General features: G+C 37.5%; 1 protein-coding gene and 1 non-coding gene across 2 annotated transcripts; one reads left to right on the top strand and one right to left on the bottom strand.

Annotated features, from left to right (window-relative positions):
- Positions 1-298: 298 nt before the first annotated feature.
- LOC112721434 (protein FAR-RED ELONGATED HYPOCOTYL 3-like) lies at positions 299-1,318 on the top strand. Its single transcript, XM_025772500.1, has one exon. The coding sequence runs from the start codon at positions 299-301 to the stop codon at positions 1,316-1,318; it is 1,020 nt and encodes a 339-aa protein (XP_025628285.1).
- A 24,366-nt stretch (positions 1,319-25,684) lies between these two features.
- Positions 25,685-25,792, bottom strand: LOC112724594 (small nucleolar RNA R71). Its single transcript, XR_003163749.1, has one exon. It is a non-coding gene; the product is annotated as a small nucleolar RNA R71 (small nucleolar RNA).
- Between the last annotated feature and the right edge of the window lie 791 nt (positions 25,793-26,583).

The following is a 26,583-nucleotide window of genomic DNA, read 5'->3' as shown; positions in this document are numbered from 1 at the left end:
CGTGATTTTTTCTGGATCAAACAATCACAAGCAGACCACCATCTTTGGGTTTGGGTTGTTGCTTGATGAAACTATTGATTCATATCGGTGGATGTTGGAGCATTTGACGAAGATCATGTGTGGTAAGAAGCTGGCTGTAGTTGTGACTGACTGCGACAAGGCTATGATAAAAGCAGTTTTCGAAGTGCTTCCCTCTGCGACCCATCGTTTGTGTGCATAGCATGTGGAGAAAAACGTCACATCTAATTTAAAAGATGCAGAATTACGTGGGTTATTTAGAAGATGGCTGTATGCAGAAATGACGACAGAGGACTTTGAATCCGAATGGGAGGATGCTGACGATGTGTATGGACTACGTGAGAAGCAATGGTCATACCAGATGTATGAAAAAAAGAAAATGTGGGCAAGTGCTTATTTGTGTAACAAGTTCTGCGCAGGATATCGAACAACATCCAGGTGCGAAGGCATTAACGCACACGTGAACAAGTTTTTGAAGTCCACCCACACAATTTACGAGCTTGTTCAGAGCTTGGAGATGGTTTCCCACGAGTATCGAAATAGGGAGTTGCTCCTCCAGTTTCAGTCCCTCAACTCGGTTCCTGTTATGACAACATTCCTGAGAAGTATTGAACGGCATGCCGCTACAGTATACACAAGAGAAGTGTTTGGGGACGTCAAGAAAGAGATCGAAGGGGTAGGTGCCTTGAACCAGATTAACAAAAGAAGGATATTGAGTACAATGGTATACACCCTTGAGGAATATGAGAAACCAAATGTGCAGATAACAGCGTCGTTCGGTCAGTCGACTAGCAAAGTAAGTTGTCAATGTAACTTCTGGAAGAAGCATGGATATCCATGCAAGCACATGTTCTTTGTGATGAAGGCAGAGCACTTGAAGGAGATACCCGATAAGCTTGTTCTCAGGAGGTGGAGAACTGATGTAAAATCTCCTGAACAGTACACGAAAAGTTGGGACGACCTTAGTGAACACGGTGTTATCCTCCGCCATGGGGCACTCCAGTCGGCATCGCAGTGGATGTTTTTCTTGGGGGCACCAAGGTTGGTGTTGTTCGAAAAGGCTATGCGTGAAATTCAGTCCTTATGTAAAGACCTTGAGTTGGATTACAAGGCATTCCATGGTGGGGTTAGGCCGAGCGTCGAACATCCCCCTGAAGCAAATGCTGTGGTCAAGGACCCACTTGTTGTTCAGTCAAAAGGAGCTCCAAAATTTGGAAAGAAAAAAGCCCATGGTAAAAGGCGACCTTGCACCTACTGGAAGGGTACGGGACATACAGAGAACCTGCCTAGCCAAAGGTGATTACGATGAATAACACGATTTCAGAGACGATGCATTCGAGGGGGGTGATTTAGAGATGCCTGACTGGGTAAGATATTTTCTTCGATGTGTTTTTGGAAAATTGTTATCCATATGCAACATCCAACTTTTTACAATTACTTTGATTACAGGATGATGAACACGTGGGTGGCAACCTGTTTCTGGACCCCAACGGCACATCGAATAACGTCTATCACAACACGGTGAGTTGTTTCTGTGTTGCAGTATTGAATATCGTACTAAGAAGCAGTTACTAGTAGCTAAGACAAATTAGGAAATTGGGATGCAGGAAGATTGGATCGTATGGTAGTTGACTTATTAGCTGACGTAATGAGTAGATAAGCATAAAATTATTTCTCATGATAAATCGCAAATACAGTAACATGATTGGTGGTAGTGATAATGTTGGACTAATTACTTGTGTAGTATGAAATCACTTAAGGTCAACTTGCATATAGAGTGTAGTTATATGTGGCTGAAATAATTTTGGTCACGTGTAGGTAGATGTGTAGTGGTACATGATAGTAAGCATTAGTTATGAAATTATTTACTTCTAGTCAATTTTTTGGAAAATAGTTAATTACATCTTGCAAATACCCTCAAAATTGTTACCTCTTTTGGTTTGACATAAAATCCGCTTTTTTTCTGTTGCAATAGCAATCATTCATTCATGGAGGCATGATTGGTAGAATTGCAAGGCCAAGAAAGGTGCCGAAATACATCTTATCAGCAGGCCAGCATTTCTCGTGAGGCCGTTTCATGGGTAGACAAGTTAGGAGACCCATAGGGGTATGAGGAGCAAGGCATGACATATGTTGACCCCTCTGATGTTATTTTTCTCTCTTACCAGTAGGAGTGAACCCTTTGGGAGAATCCCAATTTCTTTCAGTTTGATGTCCTTGCGAATTTTTTCTAATGTGATAATAGATTAATTAACTTGTAACTGTATACATCAAATTCCAATATCAAATTGATAATCCTGCGGTGGACCTTGTGGGATTCTTCCTTGTTTTCTTTGGAACGTCATGGATTGGTTGTCTTTTTTGTTTCACAGAATGTGTATTAGGCTGTTTGCATAATTAATTTACACAAAATCGGGTCCAGAATGGACATCGGGCCCAACAAGATCCCACTGTATATGGACTTGGAGAACAGATCTGTAAAGGGCTCTTTTAAGAAATTCACCTTTGGCTAACATGCCACATAGATCTGACACGGTGTATGGGTGAACGGTGAAGGTGATTATGCAATCATGAAAATGAAATTTAAAACTAACAAGAAAAAATGTTTAGGTGAAACACCACATAATGACATAGCCATTTTTCATTTACGTCGGTGGTCACATGATTCCCAAAAAATAATCTTCAAAATGCATCACACTTGAAAAGTCATATTACGGTGCCTAATATCGGAGAGGAAAGGCATATTAGGGGCCTTAATATGCAATTAAAATGACATCTATTTGGTCTCCATAACACAAAATTTAACCAAAATGCATAGGCAGTTAACCATGATCCTAATAGCATGTGCCCCACTGATAGCATAACTCCGCCACATAATAGAAAGACATTGTATCCCCGAAGAGTAGTAGAACTAAACAAAATACTTGGTCGTTACATCCAGGACCCAGGATTTCATATGGTTATGCTTTGACTAGGAGAACTAACTGGCTTCGCTATTTTTTTCCTGCCCTTCTTTGCAGACCGAGTCGACCTTTGCATCTCCCTGTCCCAGAACCGGATTGCTCTGTAGACAACATCACGAGCGATAGGGTTATAAGCTCCCATCACCAAGTCAAGGGCAAGCCTCATTCTTTGTTTGATTATTGACCTCCTACAAAACAACAATGAGGTTCTTATGCATGTGGCACTAGTTAGTGAGGCAATATGCAAGTGAGTGTATATGGAAATTACCTCGAAATCAACATTCCCCCAAACCTAGTTCAGCATCATCCATTGGCAAACCCAAACTCTACAGTCATTTCTGTTTGTAATTAAATGATGAGGGTGGTGACCAAACCCGTAACTACCCAAAACGGATTCTACTAGTGCATGCATGTTTCTATGGTGTGGATAGCGACGAGGAAGGATGTAAGAAAACTTACGATTGGTCTGCTTGCTGGCCTACGGGTGGCTCCACAATGTCAAAACTTGATGGGTGTGGCTTGAAATGATCTTCCTTTCTCCAGAACTGCTTATCCTCTAGCATGTTCTCAACGAAGAATGCCTGCCACAAGTAACAAAATCGGTCCGAGCTTATGTCAGCCACATGTATCTCATAACATATAGTAATGAGCATCCCTTTCAGGACGAATGCAACAGTTTGGGAGAAATACACTCTCTTACCACAAACTTCATTTGTGAGACTCTTAATTCTTTGTGGTCGCTGTGCTTTGCAGAATCCAAATACAACAGTTTACAGTTGACAAGATCAATTACCATAAGATACCAATGGTTGTCTCTATGCATAGGGACATATATCTGCATCGCAACATCAAGACACGATGGATTAGTCAGTACACAGCAACATTTCTAGGTATTCACTGATTACGAAGGACCGAATTAGTCACCATCCATAGATCATCTGCATATCCCATGAACCTCTGGCGGATATACTCGAACGTGTCGATGCTATGACTCACTGGACTAAGAGCCACTTGCTGCAAAAGGGTCAGCCGCACTGTATATATGAAATACTGCTTGCAATGGCTTACCAAAAAATGTACTAACAGATTTAAGGTCCAATAAAAAATACCAAAAAGGTCGTAGGAAGAAACCAGGATGGCAGGTTGTTCTCATGCGTTAACATCGTGCAAGCAAGATTAATAACCTGCATGGTTGTGAAAATAAATTCTTTTAGAAACTCAACATGTGGGCTTCTCCCATGCCTATGGTTTCACAAGGCATGGTTGAACTTACATCCTCAACAACCAATTGGCCTGGGCACAACGTTAGTAGTGCTGCTAGATCACCGCGAGAATTTTCGTCCTCGACTAGGACCTTCTTGTATGATAATTTTGAATATACAACTCAAGATTTGTTGCCATCGAATAACTTGATCAATTATTTTGGGGTATCTAATATGTACTTTAATAACAATATATCTGAGTACAATACATGTACCTGGTGTCCATGTCCGAGGAAAATATATATGCTGCAACAGCAAGTTCTTTTCCGACAAAGTGCATTCCCTCCGAAGGGCGAAAGGACAGATTTAAGCACTATATACCAGAATACACCACCATTATGATGTCAACAGCTTATGGCTCAGTTGTGAACACACAAATAACGGCTCTATATTGTACTAAAAATTCTCACTCGAGGCATGTCCTCAGCGCCATGGTGTCCGTGGTGAGTGTGGTAGGTGAACGGAGTGCTGGGCTCAGTCTGCCTTAGCTCAGACCCGGGCGAAGATGACGAGTTCAGGTCCTCGAAATTTAGTTTCCGCTGTACACAGCAAGGAATAGAGTTCTGAGCTACACTTATTCACGAAGCTGGACAAAAAATTTTAACGTACTGTTACAAAAAAGCTCACCCTCAGAGACATTACATTAGTCTTGGCTGCTGCTGCCCGAAGGGGTTACCCGCCATGGTTTTCCGTAAATTGTGGGGACTTCCTTTTTGAGGACGAACAAATGGTCTCCTTGGCACATGGTTTTCCATGAGGCATCTCCTGGTAGACGGTAGACTTCTTTCCCCGTGTAGTGTTATCCTTTAGCTCCACGTTTACTGGTTTTGTCCTCCCACTGCGCACAGTTGTTGAGAGTCTTGATTTTGGGTCTTTTTCCCCCCATGGTTGTTCTTGGTCGTCTTCACATGGGTCAGAAACGCTTGGATGGCTTTGCCATGTATGGTCCACCAGAAGCTCCGTTATGCTGCGGAGTTGATCATTGTGGGTCTTGAGAATCGTCTTCGTCACGTCCTTCTCTAACAAAACATGTTGTAGTAAAACATTTACGAAGGTTACGTACCCGAAACCCCGGCCCTTGTTGTGTAGATAAACACGAAAAAAATAACATGACTAGTTTCACGTTACCTCTTGAACCATGTTTAACACCTTCAACATGTTATCCTCTAGTGACTTGCCTCCACGTCCACCTGCAGCACCCTTCGTCACCTCACTGAAGAAAAATAAGAAATAGTTAGCCTGATATTTAGATACCAGTTACTAACTTCATTCACGGAGCAGAAATATAAAAAATGCACCATTTATACCTAGCAAGAGACGCATCCACATCGGTGGTTTCTCCCGCTTTGTCGACCAACGTACTCTTCTCCTTCATGGAGCTCTTTTCCTTCTCATCAGATATTGGGTACTTCATTTCGTGTATCTCAAGTACAATGAAATTAGCAATGAGGGTCAGGAAGGAACGTCCCTCCTTTATTTTGCGTAGTGCCACCACCATGGACCCACCCCTAACCGATTTGGCAAAATTAGGCCCAATATGGCCGTAGGCCCATCCAATATCCATCACAACCCAATTTGCTTCATGCATAGGCGGACCCCAAACACAAATTCATTTAGTCATAAAGGTTACATTCATTTTAAAATAATTCGAAAATGGGGGGTAGTATTAAATGCACCTTTCATCTAGATGTCTATTAACAGTGAGCATAAAGTAAAGCATAATAGCTTTTTTTTTCAAGAAAATTTTCATACTTTGCGAGGGAGATAGCAACCTTCTTCAACCTACTCCTTGTCTAATCAATTGAAAAGGTGGATGTGACACCCATAGCCTAGGGGTTCAGAGTTATTATACTCATCAGAAATTTCCACCTGACAGAAGGCTAATGAAAAAAGATTTCTTTTTTCCAAGAAACATAATGACAATTTTCCGAAAATGTAATCCACTTTAACTCAAAATTAGGTGATTTTAATAACCATTATGAATGCAGACTAGTTCTAAAATACAGTAATCCTATATAACGACATCATTAACAAAACTCATTTATCTGAGATTTTGAAGAAGGCACAAGGCTATCGAACAAAAAAAAGAAGGAAAAATTTGTTCTTCGGAAATGTGCATATCAAGCTTCAATTTTCCTATGTAAGAGATGTGAATAAAAATTCAATATTTATCCTCGTGTAAGCAACACATAACCCGACGAAAGTTGGGGCGACGTGACTGTAATGATGTACGATTTTCTTAAGAGTAACATCTGCGTAGTGACTATATGGAAACGTGACCTCTAACCCTATCAACACACATATTCCCAACCAGCTTTCCTTTCAAGCACTTTTATTCAAGTATCGTACTTTTTTCTCTATAAAACTTCTTTATCAGCCCCGTAACCCCAACCCTTGCCGTGTAGTTACACGCAGCTTGATAAAAGCCAAAGTTTTCTTGGAGGACAACTTGGTTACCTTTATTTACTTTGGCCACAATTTTAAAAAACTTAACAACAGTTATCTCGCATTCCAGCAAATTCATTATCTCCCCAATAGGATTTCACCCTATCCTGTAAGATTTTATGCACTAACCAGCGGTAACACTAGAGTACTCATGTCTAAATAAACTTTCGTTTTCATCATCCAAAAGAATTACCCGAACAAGGGAACCAAAAAAACAAACCCCAACATCACGTTGAACTTCAATAATTAATTACTGCATAAGACTACTACCATGCATAAAAAAACCTCCCATGATTCATAGCAGGTACTTTTTTTGGGTCAATAACAAGATATGCTGCAAACACACGTTGTATGCCTGAGAAACCAGACTGAATGTCACAAACATTAAAAGTGCCCTTAACAAAAGTTCAAACATAAGCATTCATAAAACGAACCCAATGTAATAAAAACATAAAACACATAAGTACCAAACCGGACATGCATAGACTTTCCCAATATCAGATTCCAACCCAGCTGCCTACCTGAACAAGGTGTTGTAGAGTTCCAACCTATGCTTAAGCTCAGCGTTCTCTTTTTCCAATGTCATTACCTGCTCCGGCAGCGACATCCTTGCCAAGCATTGTGCCTCAGCAACCTGTTCTTTGTAACGAAGAGCAACTTGATAATTAAAGTCAAATGTTTTCACGTCCGCCTCCTCCAGGAGCCTTTCCAAAGTGATGAAGGCGGCATCCTGCCTTGCCAATTTCTCATCAGTCGACACCCGCCCGGACACAAAGAAGTTAATCCCCTTGCCGTAGCTTTACAAAGATACCCCATACCCATGATAATCCTTCCCTTCCATCCTGAAGCCATCATGGAGGAAAAACACTGGAGGACCAACCTTTAGTTGAGCATAAACCCTAAATAGCAGCTGCTCCATGTCTTCCATGATGACAAACAAAGTGTTGTCAAAATCTGGTGCAACATCTATATCCACAGATGCAATAACAGATCACAACTACTATAAGAACGAGTGTCAAATGAAACAGGAAAACCTAATGTAACCCACAAACTTCACAAAAAGAAGTACCTTGCTCATACAGCAGGAGGTTTCTCGCGGTTGTGCCAGATCCGCTGCTCCCGTCGCCCACAACAGTAACTGACTCTCCAACCTTGAGTTCTCCAAACCTTACCTCCAGCTCTTTATTCTCCAGTACCTTCTTATCACCTTCGGAGTCTTTGTTTCGCAGTTCAAACCAGGACTCCGCCTCACGCCTTACCATGAAGTCCTTGTGCTCGCTCCCCTTGAACCCAAACACTTGTTGGTTGTATTCCTCCCATGACGTGTATATCCCGGGCTCTCTTCCTCTCCTAACCACGTAGTAATAGAAACGACCATGTTCCATATATGGTAATTGTTATGTGCAAATGGTTTCAAACAAATCCCCTGCCGAAGGAACCTAAACCGAAAACGTAATGAAAGTCTCCTTAGTTTCCCCCTTCTAGTAAACCCTCATAGCCCCTTCGTTGGAACTTTCAAAATGATAACAAGTGTTTTCAATTTGAATCAATAATTTTCGGTTGCTCTTCCCAAAATTTCCCGTATTTATTTACTTACAGCATTTACACGAATGAGTTTCATGAGTCTTTTTATTCACGTGTAATAATTTTTAAACCAATTCACATATTAAGAACAATATCGCCCTCTTAGTAAATCCAATTATTTTCCTCATGGCAAATCATTCGTTTATAAATGTTTCTATCCCATTTTATAATACAATTATACCTTAAGTTATTTTGTAAGTGGTTAGAATTAAATTTATTTTATTATGTACATAAACTTAATTAATTATAATTTAACTTAACACTAACAAAAATATTTAATTTTTAGGTAGTATAACTATGTATGTTAATTATTATTTATGAATATAACTTATTAATATAAATTTGTTATTAAATAAAGATACAACTATTCAATAATCTTAATTGTTATAATTATTAATAAATTAAACATTAATGAATTATTTACTTTCTTCAATAGATAATTAAATTATTTAATTAATTATTGTTTAAAAAATTAATATAAAGTATTAATTAGGTATAGATACAATTAGTGATTATAATTATTAATAAATTACTTGAAATTTAATTATTTGATTAATTATAATTTTATATAAATTTTTTTATAACTAAATTTTTTTTAACATGTTTAATACAACTTATCTGTTCGCATATAGTAAAAGTTTGAAAAAAATAAACAAGATAACAATATGAAAAAACTATCAAACTTTTTTTTAAAGGTATTTTCAAAAGTAAAAGTCGAAGAACAAAAAAAAAATTAACACACTATATAGGTCTGTATAACGATTTAAAAAAGAAAACTTTCACATATGTATCATTTTATATTTTATTTCAGTCATTATCCTACATTATAAACTATAGATTCCAAAATGTAAATTGTAAACCCTATTACCCTAAAATGATAAATCCTAAAACGTAAGCCCTAAATCTTACACCGTCAGACTTTAATCATGTTTGTCCAACTCTCAACCATAAACCTTTTCTCATCAACCCTAAACTCTAAATTCTGCAATCCAAATTCTCGACCTTAGATCCTTAATCGAAAATTTTATTGAACCATGGGGGGTTGAGTCATATTCTCCATCATGTACGAAATTATGAGAAAGTTACTGTGTGCGAGTGAAGATAGTTATGGAGTCTGCCGTCGGATTGCTGTTTAACTTTCTTCTAACCCTACAGCCTTTTTTCTACTACATTCAGTCTATCAGTAAGTTCAAATCAGAAGAGACCCTAAATACTGTGCAACCTACGACAGATTCACAATCGATCGTTGCCTCACGGATATCCAACCACAATAACCATTGTCATCGTCGGACTCTTGACATAAGCTAAAACCTTTTTAACCCTAATTCGCGTCTACTAACTAAGTGTTCTTTGTTGATATACAGGTCTAACGTTGCTGAAAACGGATTTAAATTAGGGTATTGTTCATGACAATGACCACCTTATTACAAGAAAGCAAAATATGTCTTTAAAACGTTCTACTATTATTGTATTACTGCGGCTATATTTCTTTGATGTCTATTGTAAGGCCCACATCGGTTGGAGAGGGGAACGAAGCATGCCTTATAAGGATGTGGATACCTTTCCCTAGCATGACGCGTTTTGACGAGTGAGTGTGGGGGGCTTCGGCTAGCATCCCTATCGTCAAAAGCAAAACCGTGAGGCCTTGTGTGCCAAAGCGGACAATATCGTGATAGCGGGTGATCTGGGCTGTTACAGATGGTATCAGAGCAGTTCGTCCTCGTGAGCCTGAGGGATGGAACTGCTTATGCTTCAATGCATACTCTGAGTCTGTGCCTGTGCTAGTTAGGGTATCTAACTGATACATCTAGCATGAAGTCCATGAGTGTACCTTTGGTACTTTGAAGCACTATACTTCCGATATTGAGACTGATCAACTTGATATCGATTGTTTGATATGTATAGGAACCAGATGGCACCTCGTGGACCCGGTCGGGGACGTGAAAGAGATCGTACTAATGCGCAGGAACCGGAAATCAACCCGAATAACCCGGTAAACCTTATGGTGGTGTTGGAGAATATGGCTGCTGCTATGCAGGCCACTGCGGAGGCTCTTGGGCAACAGATGAACAATAATGGCAATGGCGGAAGGGAAACTCAGGGCCCGATGACACTGGCAACCTTCTTAAAGGTTAATCCACCTAAGTTCAAGGGAACCACCAATCCGACTGAAGCTAATACTTGGTTTCAGGCCATGGAGCGAGCACTGCAAGCGCAGTTGGTGTCTGAAAAGCAGCGTGTTGAATTCGCTACCTATCTACTCACGGGGGAAGCATCGCATTGGTGGCAAGGGGCTCAACGTCTCCTGCAACAGGGGAATGATCATATCACTTGGGATGCCTTCCAGGTGGAATTCTATAAGGAGTACTTTCCGAATTCCGCCAGGACAGCCAAGGAATTGGAGTTACTGCAGCTAAAGCAAGGTGTTATGTCCGTATCTGAGTATACAGACAAATTTGAGGAGCTATTCAGGTTTTTCCGCATGTGTCAAGGAGCTCTGGGAGGCTTCGAGGAATGGAAATGCATTAAGTATGAAGGAGGGCTCCGGAGCGATATCTTAAGTTCAGTGGGACCAATGGAGATCCGAACTTTTTCAGAGTTAGTGAACAAGAGCCGTATTGCTGAAGAATGTGTGAGGAAGGCTGTTGAGGCGAAGAATGACCGTCGGGATTCCCACCGCAGGGAGCACAATCAAGAATACCCAACAAGGGGTCAAGAGTTTAAGGGGAGAGGATATGTACAACACATTCCCCAAGGACGGAATAACTTTGCGAAGAGTGAGGAGTCCCAAAGAAACGGTAAGGAAAAACGGGCAGTGGCTGCTTCTGATGTTTCGAGTTGTCAGAGATGTGGAAGTCATCACCCATATAGGCCGTGCCGATTGGGGTTAGGTGTATGTTACAAGTGCGGGTTACCAGGGCATGTATCAAGAAATTTCCAACAAGGAGAGAGTTAGGATGCGGGCCGATTGCGACAGTAAGATTGAGGTAATTGCAATAATCAGGCTTAAAGGACAGTGCGTGATTTTATAATACCGCCTGTACAGTAAAACTGGGAATGTCAAGCTTAATATTAGACTAAGAAGCAAACCAGATGGTCCGAGTAAGGATTTACCTTAATACAAATGGATAAATGCCTGAGATGTAAATGATTTTCTGTTGAGAATGATGTGTTATGTTTGTTATGTAGTTGGTTGATTTCTGGATTCTTGGTGAAACGGATTGAACCCGTGACTTTTAGTTCCTTTGATTTAAATAGACAAGGAATGGTACGGTCCTAAATGATGGATTTGGAAACATTGATTTGAAATGCCAGTCATGCTAAGTTGTGGTTGAGTACTTGAGGAAATAAGTGATGGAACTAATACTTGACGAGAAATCAAAGTGGCATAGCGGAAGCTTGCTAAAGCATTAGCATAGTATGGTAATAATAAGGAAAAGTGGGGTATGATTAGAAATGCTTTATGCTTTGAATACTTAAAAATTTAGTGAGCTTATGCATATAATGATTCTAGATAATTGGAATTAATTGTGACTGTGAGCCTTGATGGTTCTGAAACGGATGAGGAAATTATCATTGATGCGTAATCTGATTTAGATTATGAGAGAGTGCAAGTTGTCGTGTTTGAGAGATGAGTACTATGATGTTTGGTCATAGTGACCTTGGATTTAGTTTGGGATTTATAATGATTGGTTTTGAAAGACGAATGTGAAAACCATTAAATTGAAATGTTGATGCGGTACTGAGATTGGTTTAAGGGAACCCGTGACGGGTGGTAAACTCCAATTTTTAGGGAGGTGCTGCTGAAAAAATTTTCCCAAGAATTTGAAGGAGTGTTGGTTATATTTTTAAAAATGATTTTTGATCTGAGTAACTTCAACAAAAGAGATGTGTCTCGAAAGCTTTATATAGATTATTAAAGGAAAGCGGATTCTTAAGGGTTTGTCAGCTTGTTAGTCCAAACTCATTGAATTCTAAAAACGAAGAAAGCTTTGATTGATTATAGTGATGTGGGATAATGGCTATGATTAACGATGATGGCAATCTTATTGATGACATGATTCGAGATTTAATAAGGTGTGAGTTGATGAGACGATAAAAGTAAGGAACGAGGCTGTTGGTCGGCGTTGAACGAACGACCGAGACCCTCAGGGATAGAGAAATCAGAGCGCGACAACGGAAGCGTGCAGAGTAAAAAGACCTTGGATCTGTTATGTGTTGGATATAAAGGCAAACTACGTGCGCATACTCGTAGTGATGGATGGAATTTTCGAGGGCGAAAATTTCTGTTAGAGGGGTAGAATGTAATACCCGGTATAACCGAAATTAATTAAATAATAGGTTAAATAGGAGCGAATACGGTTGGAAGATTTGGCAATTGGAATTTGATGATTTAAATATGATATTTGGATTCAGTGAATTTTTCCGAGTCGAAAGACATAGTTTTCTGCGTAAAAGCGCGCAGTGGAATTTTGACCGGCAGTACCGGCTGAGACCTGTCTGGTACTGCAGCTGAGAAAATTGATTATGAGTAAGTAGGATTAAGAAATGAGGAATTATAATTAGGGAAGGTAGAAATATTTAAAGTGCGATTTAGAGCGCTAATCTTAAAGGTTTTGGCCCAAAATTGGGCCAATGGACAAAAATAAGTGAACCGGGCCTAAGTGGGCCCAAGACCCAACATATATAAACATTAGTTGTGAGCATTTCAGCTCATTTTACCCTAAAAAGAAGGGTTGGGGCGCTGATTTGAGAAGAGAGAAGAGAAGAGAGAAAACCTAACTCTCTTTGATCTTCAAACCACCATAACTTGAGCTACGGAGCTCCGATTGACGAGCCGTTTGCGGCCACGCATCGCTCTTCTCATCCTCTACAATTATATCTAAGTTTGGTGGTGAGTATTCCATTCATCTCTGCCCAGTTTTCGAAATTCCCTACTGTTACACGTTTTTGGATAGTTAGTGTTGAAATCTTGTGATTTTGGGTGTTTAGGGATACTCCAACATGGATTCTAAGTGGGTTCTATCTCTACTTCATATGGGATGAGGTAAGAAGTGCTCAAACCCTTGTAATTTGTCATTTTTATGAGCCCTAAGTTGATGTATGTATGTGATATTGGTTATGTTAGTGTATTTGGTGATGTTGGTGCACAATTGGGAGATTGGTATTGCTTGAGGAGCTTTGGTAAGGCTTAGAGCTAAGGTTGGTGAAGAATTCCAAAGAAGAGGCTCAATTGGTTTGGCTACAAGAGGTACGGTTTAAGTTTCATTTAAGTACCGTGTGTTGTGATGAGAATTCCTAGGCTAGATGCCCCTAGAATTAAGTTTGGATTGTGTAAATGGTTGGTGCTAATATGCATAGTTGGTATGTAATGTGAATTAATGATTTGGGTTGAGAATTGTGTGGCCTTGTATGCTTGGTGTATTGAGAATTTGATGTAATGGGTAATGAGTATTGATTTGTAGTTTATGCATTTAAATTATGATATTGGGCCGGAGGCCGTGGATTTTGGGCCGGAGGCCGAAAAAAGGTGAGAAAGGTAAGTTGATGTGTGCATTGTATGATGACACAAGTGATTGGATGAATTTTAGATAATGAATATATGAATGATTGGGTTGGTTATTGAATAATAAGGTTTGAGGAGTTGAGATGTGAGATTTGGTAAATTTGGGTGCAATTATATAGATGAGGTATGTTTGGTTTTGGTTGAGATATATTATATGGTCATATATGTGATTATGATTATTGATGCCTTGATGGTATGATGATGCATTAGAGATATGTTTGTCGTGATATATGCTTGAGGAATGATTAAGGTTGATTTGTGGGTAAAGCCACGTGATAGTGAGTACGATATTGATTATGTATAATGATGGTTGATTGGAAATAGTGTTGTTGAAATTTGGCATGAGAAAGAGTATATGATATGTAAATGTGTTTGAGTTTGAGAAAGTGTCAACTTGCGAGTTGAGGAGGCTTGATGTTGATTTTGGTATATTTTGATTGATTTCAAAGAAAAGGCTGAAATTGGCATGTTTTGATTGATTTTGAAAAGAGTTGAAAATTGCTTGTTTTGAAAATGGCACCTTGTGGTTTTGTATGAAAACATGGTTTTTGGGCACACTTTGACGGGACATAACTTGGACTACGGATCTTTGTTTTGTGCCAAATCTGTTTAGAAATGAAATTGGATCCGGCATGTCCATGCCGTTCGAAGAACGGGTGAAAAATGATTTAAAATGAGAAAGTTATGTCCGTCAGAAGATTGGGGGTTGAATCTGTAAATTCTGCAGCTTTTAACTTAGAAAATTTTTAGCAGAATGACCCTCCACGCGTAGACGCACTTGGCGCGTATGCGTCGTTCTTCAAGAAGGCACCATCCACGCGTGCGCGTGGTGTGTGCGTGCATGTCGATGCGCTGCACCCAATGCCCAGCTATTTTCCAGAGAGTTGTGCCAGAGTTGTGCCAGTTTTGTGCCTGGGCGCAAGAGCACCCACGCGTACGCGTGGCTGACGCTTGCGCGCCGTTTGGATATTTTTTAACCCGCACGTTCGCGCGTATGACGTTTGCGCGTCGATGAGTTTTTGGCCATCCGCGCGTGCGCGTGGAGTGCGCGTACGCGTGGCCCTGTTTTCATGCCAAAGTTGATTTTTGAGTTTTAAAAGCCAAATCTCATACTTCTAAGCCTCTGATCTCACCCCTTATGTATTAAATCATTATGATATGCCTAGCAATGAGATAGGAGCTAGGGGATGTGGTAACTTGCGAGTGAAGCAAGGGGAAAAGTTATGATCAATGATGATCAAGGATGATTATATGGGATATGGAGGATGACGGTGGGAGTACCGTGTATGCCATGAGCCGAAGGGCTATATTTGTTGATAAATGGCCGGTTCTTGATTGAACCATGGGCCGGATGGCTGAGTTATTGCCGGGTTACGGCAAAGCCATTATTGTTTATGGCTGAGTATAAATGCATATATGATTAATGAATGAATATGTTACACGGATAACAATGAAAAAGGTTGAAATGTGATGTGTGACCCCGGGTAGTAGGCAGTGGCGTTGTCCACTTGCTCCGGGTATGAGACGGGAAAGGATGTTTATGATAAATGAGTTTAATTATGGAGTTTTGAATACATGTATGTTTTGAGATCCTGGGTAGTAGCAAGGGTTGTGGTTCGTCCCGCTTGCTCCAGGTTAATGTTTGAGATTTGATAATAGTGATGATTACTTCGAAACTGAACGAAGGTATGTTTTGAGATCCTGGGTAGTAGCAAGGGTTGTGGTTCGTCCCACTTGCTCCAGGACAGAGATTGAGACCCTGGGTAGTAGCAAGGGTTGTGGTTCGTCCCACTTGCTCCAGGTCAGAGATTGTGACGCCTGGGTAGTAGCGGCAGTAGTGGTGAATCCACTCGCTCCAGGTTGAGCTTTTAAACACCCGCCTGGGTAGTAGCCGCAGTAGTGGTTATTCCACTGGCTCTGGGTTGAGCGGGTAGTAGCAAGGGGGTTGTAGCTCAAACCTACTTGCTCCGCAATGGGTGTTTCTGTCCAATGGTTAGCTACCAGGACGTGTCGGGTTGGCTATATAACTGACAGATGATATCATCAGCCATAGGGCAGGCATTCATCATTTGCATATGTTTGAATTGTTTGGGTTTGCCATTTGTTTTAGATTTCTACATCATATATGCCATGTTACCTAACTATATGCTACTTGTTCTACTTGTGCCATATTTGTGTATTACTTGCCTGTATTGCTTGTGTTTGTACAACTGAGAGGCCCTCATGCTGGTGTCGGTGGGTGTGAGGGCTGTTCTTGATGGGATGAATTGATGATGCGATTGCATGATGATGATGATTATTGAATGAGATAACTGGAGCTCCCTGGGTAGACGCAGTGATGTGGTTTCACTAGCTCCAGGCGAGTGTATGATGTATTGATATAGAATTGCTGAGGCAGAACAACTGGTGATGGTTTTGCTTATAATTCCGAGTCTGATTCGTGGAAGAGTCAGCGAGTTGGGAAACATGTGAAACATGAATTGAATTTAGCACTCCCTTATGACAGTTGCCTATTCATGGATTAGCGAGAACCTAGGATGAATAATTGGTGAAGAAGTTTAGGATGCTTAGTGAGTTTTTATTGCAGTACATTGAATTTATTTGGCACTTTTACCGTACTGGGAACCCATGGGCCCGGGGTTCTCATTCCGTATATATCTCTTATTTTTCAGATACAAGTCCAGGTGCTCAGAAGTGAGCTGTGGTTCGTCTGAGAGACGGCGAAGATATTTATTTTCTCTACTTTGTGTTTTGCTTAGAATCTCTCCACCTTTGTTTTGAAAAGATTATATTATGTATTGAACTCTTTTGGAACTTGCCTATAGAGGCTCTTATGTTTCCTTTGGGAGAGATTAGGATATATTGTTGTCATCTACTTTCATACTGTACCCTAGCCGGCCTAAACTTCGCGGGTCGCGACTAGTGGCTATTTACTTATGCTATAAATATCTATCTGTTATCTATCTCTTAATCTCCTTTATGCCTTGTCCATATATTGCGTTGGGCTTAGCAGTTTAACTTTTCGTTGTCGAAACGTGAGTGATACGTCTTCGCGATTTTATTTCTATTCTTTTCAGGCTTCTTGATTAATACTCCTTTCGAAAATTACCTATATTTATATATTAAAAGTCCACCTGAGAGTCGTACCACCGTAATATCATTGACTTATGACTCGAGCATAAGGATTTGAATATTAGGGTGTTACATTATGGTATCAGAGCTAGAACCCGGATTGATGTGCCAGCGAGGGCGCTGGACTCCCTTAGGGGGGTGGATTGTAAGGCCCACATCGGTTGGAGAGGGGAACGAAGCATGCCTTATAAGGATGTGGATACCTTTCCCTAGCATGACGCGTTTTGACGAGTGAGTGTGGGGGGCTTCAGCTAGCATCCCTATCGTCAAAAGCAAAACCGTGAGGCTTTGTGTGCCAAAGCGGACAATATCGTGCTAGCGGGTGATCTGGGCTGTTACATCTATTTTCAAGTTTAGCAGTTCTTACTAGTCTATAAAGTAATAATTCGATAGAATTAAGAAAAGTTTAGCTCATGCCGTGAATAGATAATCTTCTTCACTAATATTTTAAACATACTCAAATTTTAAAAAAATTTACTCCACAATTAATAATCTACTTATTACTTACTAAGAATATAAAATTTTAGTATTTTTTGATAAGAACACATTTTTAATTTTATCTTTATATTAAAATAAATATTGTTTTATTAACTAACTCATTAGTTTATATTCATTATATTATTACATACCATATGTATTTTTCAAAAGATAATATCAATAAATATTACACAATCTTAAAAAAAATTACATTGCTATTAACAAAAATATTTGAATATTTATATTAATACATATTTAATTATATTTACAATAATAATCATAACTAATAAAAAATATACCTAATTTAAATATACTTAATTTAACAACAACTTCATAATCAACTCCTACCTATAATATCCAATGATGTTCCTAATACTCACCTTCACTGTAGTATCTATTTAAAAGTTCTTCATGACTTATTACATAATTCATTGATGGCACGAATAAACTATTATACTCACATAAAAATTTCAGTTCCATTATTTTTTCCTACTTAGACCCATCATATTTGTTTCGGTAATGTAACGTACATATATTTTTACTTAGGCCCATCATATTTGTTTCTGTAATGTAACGTGCATATATTTTTCGAAACCCATGATTTTATCTACGGGGTTTTCATCACTTCAGACAACCCACCAAAAATTCAACTTCCAAGGCCCAGCCGACCATTAACACATATCCACCAAAAATAAAATATTACATTCCAAAAAATTACTTTTATAAACTTAATTAATTAGCGTGTCTTAATTATCATCTTAACATCTATCATGTTCAGACAAATTCTAAAAAGAATTAGGCTCAGTGCTGCAATTGCCAGTAATAACTGCAATGGTTTAGGCCAAACCATCACATCTAAGGGACACGCGTTTCCCTCCACACATTGACACATAGGCTTCAGTATGTGTTGATGAATCTTTCTTCAGCATCACAGAATTTTCCATAATACGTACATTGTATGTATGGTGTAATTAATCGTATGAATTTAAGATTTTTGTATTGATAGTGTAAAATGTTTTACTAAATCGTTTAATTATATTTATTTTTTTCTAAATGACTATTTATGTGATAAATATAAAAGATAATTATTTTTACTAACATATTATTATGTAATTGAATATATGTGTAAAATTATGGTTGTATATACAATATATCAATTTTTAATAAGAATAAAAAAATACAAAAAATAAGTTATCTCTAACTAGTATCTCTTTGTGTTTTAAATAATAAAGACGGAAAAAGAGAAACCTTACCGCTTTTATGGAGGAAAGTGAGAATGAAATATACATAGAGGTGGGATTCAATAGTTATATACTGGATTCAATAGCATTCATTTGCTCTCATGAAGCTAGAATTGCTCAAATTGCTAGCCATCACTTCCCAATGATGATGACACATTTCAGTAACAGATTTAATCGTTTATGATATGTTTAGTTTGAATTTTCAAAAGAAAAGCATTCATTCTCTCTCAAACCTAGTCTTGATAGAGATTGTACTAAATTATTGATATACATGCAAAATATTTTTGAAAATTGTAAGCCAAAAAAGTTTGTGTATGGCTATAACACTTTGTTTCAGCTTACATTTATATTTGGCAATAAAAAGACATATAATATTAGAAACTTGTACTTAAATAATTTATTTCTACTTATGAAACTAGTTATCAAGTTTCAGTTTTTTTTTATTTTAAAAATAAATATGAATTTTATTCAAACTTTAAGTTTTTGAAAAACAAAACTTTTAAGTGTTTTTTTAGATGGTCGTTAGTCTCTAAATATGTATTTAGTTTTGAGAATATGATAAGATAGGATATTGATAAATTGTAATTTTATGGTTTATTTTGAATTGAATTTGGTTGATTTTATCAACTCATCCTACATTTATTCACTGAAATAGTATGATTTTGTAAATTTCTCTTAAATTGTGCTTAAGATTGAAAACATACTTTTTAGACTCTTAAATTGCTAAATTTAATTCACTAATATTCCATTTGATGCATTGATGTGTTTGTTGAGTTATTTCAGGCATTAGAAGGCAATGATGGATTGAAGAAATGAAGAAAAAGTATGTAAAAGTGGAGAAATCATGAAAAAATGGAGTTTTGGAAATCTGTCCCGTTGCGCATACACATGCCTCATGCGTACGCATGACCTGGAATTTCGCTACTTTGCGCGTATGCATGCCTCATGCGTATGCATGATTGCCAGCACGTGATTTACTTAAGTAAATACGTGGGTCGCGATTTTAGCCCAATTTTAGACCCAATCAAACTCATTTCTGAAGTATTTCATGCAATTCTCAAGGAGGATCAAGGGGGAGAGCAATTAGGTTTAGTTTAGTAACATGTTTTAGGTTATTTTCTAGAGAGAGAAGATCTCTCTTTTCTCTAGAATTAGGGTAGATTTAGTTTAATCCCTCTTAGATTTAGATTTTGATGCTTGTTTTTATTTAATTTCCTTGCAATTTTTTGTTATTATATCTTTGTTCTCTTAGTTTTAGTTGTTATTTTCCTTGCTTTTGATCTCATGAACTCTTGTTACTTTTGATTTCTATTAATGCAATTTGATGTTTTTATGGTTATTGATGTTTAATTGAGTTGTTATCATTATTATCTTGCATTTGGTAGTTTTAGATTTTATTATTATTGCAATTTTATGATACTTTTCTTCTATGCCTTCCAAATATTTGTAGAAATGTCTCTCTTAGTTTTAGGGTAGATTTTCTACACTCTTGGTTTGGAATTGAGTAATTTAGGTGATTTTTATTTCACTAATGTCCGAGTTGATTGACAATTTGGAGATTTTAATTAATCTCGTTTCCATTAACGACTAAGACCTATAGATTGAGATTGATTAAACCGGTTGACTTATTTCGTCATTAGAGGTTAGCTAATTGGGTTTGCTCTTATAATTGTCATGTCGTGGTTAGTGACACAAAAGTCTTTGATATCCGATATTGATTGGCGATTTAGGGTTGTTAGTTATTCTTGTTATAAGACTGACTATGCTTATTTGACTTTCTCCCGATATTGGAGATGACTTAATGGGATTAACTCTGGATAGTCACCATATTCGTGGCCAATGACTTGAAAAGAAAGCTTTGATTCTCAATCCTTGTCAAGAGTGTCTTTTAGCATTTATACTTTTCTAGTTGTTAGTTTTACTTTCTTGTTATTTAGTTTCTCGCCTCTTTATTGTCTGCAAACTCCCCTTTATATACTCATAACTAATAACACATATCTTACTGTAATTTTTTTGAGAGACGATCCAATGTTTAAATATTCTCGATTTTTATTGGTTTGTATTGTGACAAACAAATTAAACTTTGATCGAGAGTTATTTGTCAGTACAGAGCTATACTATCAATGAAAGCTATACTATCAATGAAATTCTATTGAGAAATTCTGAACCGACGATAATTCTCGCGTCAGATATTATGAACAAGACATCAACATTAATTAATATTCTTATATTTTGTTTAATAATAAACAAAATATAATAATGAACAATATAGTTATGAAAAATTAATAAGAATAATAAAAATATAAAAACAAGTTGTGTCTCTAATCAATATTTCTGTTTTCTTTAAATTTTTGAAATATTACATGCTAAAAATATTGATACCTAACTAATAAAATATATATAGCACAAAAATTTTGGTACACAATACAAATTTTTTTATTCATAACACAATTTTTTAATACACAACACATAAATTTTTGAAGGACTACACCTGACTCACCTAACTAACAAAATATATTTGTAACAAAAACTTATGTACTATGTGTACAAATTTCTATACTATGAATAAAAATTTGTTTTATGTGTAAAATTTTTTTATGTTATATTAAGAAAACTTTTATTATGTGCAAAAATTTCTATACTATATACAAAAATTTAAATGCCATATCAATAAGTTTTTATATTCTTTAACAAAAATTTTTATCTTAAAAAATTGTAAAAAACAAGAATAATAATACATATCTGTGTGTTTTTTTTGGGGCTTGTGCCAACTTAATTAAACTTAGCTATAATAACACTTATATATATAGAGTATCACCTTGTATGTATTTGATGAGCGGATAATTTATACGCTTTTTGGCATTGTTTTTAGTATGTTTTTAGTAGGATCTAGTTACTTTTAGGGATGTTTTCATTAGTTTTTATGCTAAATTCACATTTCTGGACTTTACTATGAGCTTGTGTGTTTTTCTGTGATTTCAGGTATTTTCTGGCTGAAATTGAGGGACTTGAGCAGAAATCAGATTCAGAGGTTGAAGAAGGACTGCTGATGCTGTTGGATTCTGACCTCCCTGCACTCAAAGTGGATTTTCTGGAGCTACAGAACTCGAAATGGCGCGCTTCCAATTGCGTTGGAAAGTAGACATCCAGGGCTTTCCAGCAATATATAATACTCCATACTTTGGCCAAGAATTGATGACGTAAACTGGCGTTCAATGCCAGCTTTCTACCCAAATCTGGCGTCCAGCGCCAGAAAAGGATCCAAAACTAGAGTTGAACGCCCAAACTGGCACAAAAACTGGCGTTCAACTCCACAAATGGCCTCTGCACGTGCAACACTCAGGCTCAGCCCAAACACACACCAAGTGGGCCCCGGAAGTGGATTTATTCATCAATTACTTACTCATGTAAACCCTAGTGACTAGTTTATTATAAATAGGACCTCTTACTATTGTATTAGACATCTTTTGATCATCTTAGGATCTGAGGATCATCTTTGAACGCATTGTTCTTAGATCAAGGGGGCTGGCCATCTCGGCCATGCCTGGACCTTCACTTATGTATTTTCAACGGTAGAGTTTCTACACTCCATAGATTAAGGTGTGGAGCTCTGCTGTTCCTCAAAGATTAATGAAAGTACTACTGTTTTCTATTCAATTCATCTTATTTCGCTTCTAAGATATCCATTCGCACCCAAGAACGTAATGAAGGTGATGATTATGTGTGAGGCTCATCACCATCTCCCCTACGAACACGTGCCTGACAAACACCTCCGTTCTACATGAAATAAAGCTAGAATGAATATCTCTTAGATCTCCTAACCAGAATCTTCGTGGCGTAAGCTAGAATGATGGCGGCATTCAAGAGAATCCGGAAGGTCTAAACCTTGTCTGTGGTATTCTGAGTAGGATTCAATGATTGAATGACTGTGACGAGCTTCAAACTCGCGAGTGCTGGGCGTTAGTGACAGACGCAAAAGGAGGGTGAATCCTATTCCAGCATGATCGGGAACCGACAGATGAATAGCCGTGCCGTGACAGGGTGTGTGAGCATATTATTCACTGAGAGGAGGGGATGTAACCACTGACAACGGTGATGCCCTTGCATAAAGCCAGCCATGGAAAGGAGTAAGACTGATTGGATGAAGATAGCAGGAAAGCAGAGGTTCAGAGGAACGAAAAGCATCTCCATTCGCTTATCTGAAATTCCTACCAATGAATTACATAAGTATCTCTATCCCTATTTTATTATATAATATTCGAAAACACCATTATCACTTTATATCTGCCTGACTGAGATTTACAAGGTGACCATAGCTTGCTTCATACCAACAATCTCCGTGGGATTCGACCCTTACTCACGTAAGGTATTACTTGGACGACCCAGTGCACTTGCTGGTTAGTTGTATCGAAGTTGTGACAATTATGTATTAAGATCAGAGCACCAAGTTGCTCACGTTGCCAGGGATTGTTTGAGCCTGGACATCACAATTTCGTGCACCAAGTTTTTGGCGCCGTTGCCGGGGATTGTTTGAGTTTGGACAACTGACGGCTCATCTTGTTGCTCAGATTAGGTAATTTTCTTTTCGTTTTGTTTTCAAAAAAAAAAATCTTTCAAAAAATATTTCTAAACTTTTCTCATCTGTTTTCGAAAAAAAAAAATATAAAAAAATGTTTTCAAAAATTTTATTCAAGATTTTTAAGAATGAATTCTAGTGTTTCACGAAGCATGTGAAGCCTGGCTGGCTGTAAAGCCATGTCTAAATTCTTTTGGACTGAGGCTTCCAAACCATCAGAGGTAAGTTACATACTTGATAAATGATGAGCAGCAATTTGTTATCAAGATCAATATACTCTGGTGTTAAATGCTGAAGCTTGGCTGGCCATTGGCCATGTCTAGTGTTTTGGACTGGAGCTTTCTTTGAAAGCTTGGCTGGCTAGTGAGCCATGTCTAATTCCTGGACTGAAGCTTTAGACTAAGAATGCAAGATTCCTGGAATTCATATTAAAAATTTTGGAATCCTTATTTTTCCTTTTAATTTTCGAAAAATATAAAATAAAAATCCAAAAAAATTAGAAAATCATAAAAATCAAAAATATTTTCTGTTTCTTGTTTGAGTCTTGAGTCATATCATAAGTTTGGTGTCACTTGCATATGCATCTTGCATTTTTTTCGAAAATATCATGCATTCATAGTGTTCTTCATGATCTTCAAGTTGTTCTTGGTAAGTCTTCTTGTTTGATCTTGATGATTTTTTGTTTTGTGTCTTTTCATGTTTTTCATATGCATTCTTGAATTCTTGATGTCTAAGCATTAAAGAATTCTAAGTTTGGTGTCTTGCATGTTTTCTTTGCATTAAAAATTTTTCAAAAATATGTTCTTGATGTTCATCATGTTCTTCATAGTGTTCTTGGTGTTCATCTTGACATTCATAGCATTCATGCATGCATTCATTGTTTTGATCTAAAAATTTTATGCATTGCATCCTTTTAGTGTTTTTCTCTTGCATCATAAAAATTCAAAAATAAAAAAAAATATATCTTTCCCTTTTTCTCTCATCAAATTCGAAAATTTGGATCGACTTTTTCAAAAATTTTTAAAATCAAATTGTTTCTTATGAGTCAAATCAAATTTTCAAATTTGAAAATCTTATCTTTTTCAAAATCTTTTTCAAAAATCAAATCTTTTTCAAAATTATTAGTTATTTTCGAAAATTCCAAAAATATTTTTCAAAAATCTTTTTCTTATTTTTATATCAAATTTTCGAAAATAACATAAACAATTAATATTTTGATTCAAAATTTCAAGTTTGTTACTTGCTTGTTAAGAAAGATTCAAACTTTAAGTTCTAGAATCATATCTTGTGATTTCTTATGAATCAAGTCATTAATTGAGATTTTAAAAATCAAATCTTTTTCAAAACTAATTTCTATCATATCTTTTCAAAAATATCTTCTTATCTTATCTTTTTCAAAAATATCTTTTCAAAATATCTTTTCTAACTTCCTAACTTCTTATCTTTTCAAAATTTGTTTCAACTAACTAACTAACTTTTTGTTTGTTTCTTAACTTTTTCAAAACTACCTAACTAACTCTCTCTCCCTAATTTTCGAAAATATCTTCCCTCTTTTTCAAAAATTTCTTTTTAATTAACTAATTATTTTTATTTTTTATTTTTGATTTCAAAAATTTTCGAAAATTACTAACATTTTTTCAAAAACCATTTTCAAAAATCACTAACTCCTTTTCAAAAATTAATTTTCGAAACTTCCCTCCTTCTCCCCCATCTCATTCTATTTATTCATTCATTAACTAACATCTCTTCCTCACATCACCACCAAATTCGAACCCCCTACTCTATCTGTGTTCGAATTTCTTCTTCTTTTCTTCTACTAACAATAAGGAACCTCTTTACTGTGACATAGAGGATTCCTCTTCTTTTCTTGTTCTCTTCTCTTTCTTATGAGCAGGGACAGAGAAAAAGGCATTCTTGTTGAAGCTGATCCAGAACCTGAAAGGACTCTGAAAAGGAAATTAAGAGAAGCTAAATTACAACAATCCAGAGACAACTTGATTGAAAATTTCGAACAAGTAAAGGAGATGGCAGCCGAACCCAACAACAATGCAAGGAGAATGCTTGGCGACTTCACTGCACCTAAGTCCAATTTACATGGAAGAAGCATCTCCATTCCTGCCATTGGAGTAAACAACTTTGAGCTGAAACCTCAATTAGTTTCTCTGATGCAGCAGAACTGCAAGTTTCATGGACTTCCATCTGAAGATCCTTTTCAGTTCTTAACTGAATTCTTGCAGATATGTGATACTGTTAAGACTAATGGAGTAGATCCTGAAGTCTACAGGCTCATGCTTTTCCCTTTTGCTGTAAGAGACAGAGCTAGATTATGGTTGGATTCTCAACCTAAAGACAGCCTGAACTCTTGGGATAAGCTGGTCACGGCTTTCTTAGCCAAGTACTTTCCTCCTCAAAAGTTGAGCAAGCTTAGAGCTGATGTTCAAACCTTCAGACAGAAAGAAGGTGAATCCCTCTATGAAGCTTGGGAAAGATACAAACAGTTGACCAAAAAGTGTCCTTCTGACATGCTTTCAGAATGGACCATCCTGGATATATTCTATGATGGTTTATCTGAGCTATCAAAGATGTCACTGGACACTTCTGCAGGTGGATCCATTCACCTAAAGAAAACGCCTGCAGAAGCTCAAGAACTCATTGACATGGTTGCTAATAACCAGTTCATGTACACTTCTGAAAGGAATCCTGTGAATAATGGGACGCCTATGAAGAAGGGAGTTCTTGAAGTTGATACTCTGAATGCCATATTGGCTCAGAATAAAATATTGACTCAGCAAGTCAATATGATCTCTCAGAGTCTGCATGGAATGCAAGCTGCATCCAACAGTACTCAAGAGGCATCTTCTGAAGAAGAAGCTTATGATCCTGAGAACCCTGCAATAGCAGAGGTAAATTACTTAGGTGAACCTTATGGAAACACCTATAACTCAACATGGAGAAATCATCCAAATTTCTCATGGAAGGATCAAAAGCCCCAACATGGCTTTAATAATGGTGGAAGAAACAGGTTTAACAATAATAAACCTTTTCCATCATCCACTCAGCAACAGACAGAGAACTCTGAACAAAATGCTTCTAATTTAGCAAATCTAGTCTCTGATCTATCTAAGGCCACTGTAAGTTTCATGAATGAAACAAGGTCTTCCATTAGAAATCTGGAAGCACAAGTGGGCCAGCTGAGTAAAAGGATCACTGAAATCCCTCCTAGTACTCTCCCAAGCAATACAGAAGAGAACCCAAAAGGAGAGTGCAAGGCCATTGACATAAGCGCCATGGCCGAACCTGTGAGGAGAGGAGAGGACGT

Source organism: Arachis hypogaea, chromosome 11 (assembly GCF_003086295.3).
Source record: "Arachis hypogaea cultivar Tifrunner chromosome 11, arahy.Tifrunner.gnm2.J5K5, whole genome shotgun sequence".
NCBI classification, from domain to species: Eukaryota; Viridiplantae; Streptophyta; class Magnoliopsida; order Fabales; family Fabaceae; genus Arachis; species Arachis hypogaea.
Note: the sequence above shows the minus strand (reverse complement) of the source record. Positions and strands in the feature narration are given on the sequence as shown.

Excerpts from the sequence above, each read along its gene's own strand:
- LOC112721434 (XM_025772500.1), top strand. The coding sequence starts at position 299 with ATGACGACAGAGGACTTTGAATCCGAATGGGAGGATGCTGACGATGTG.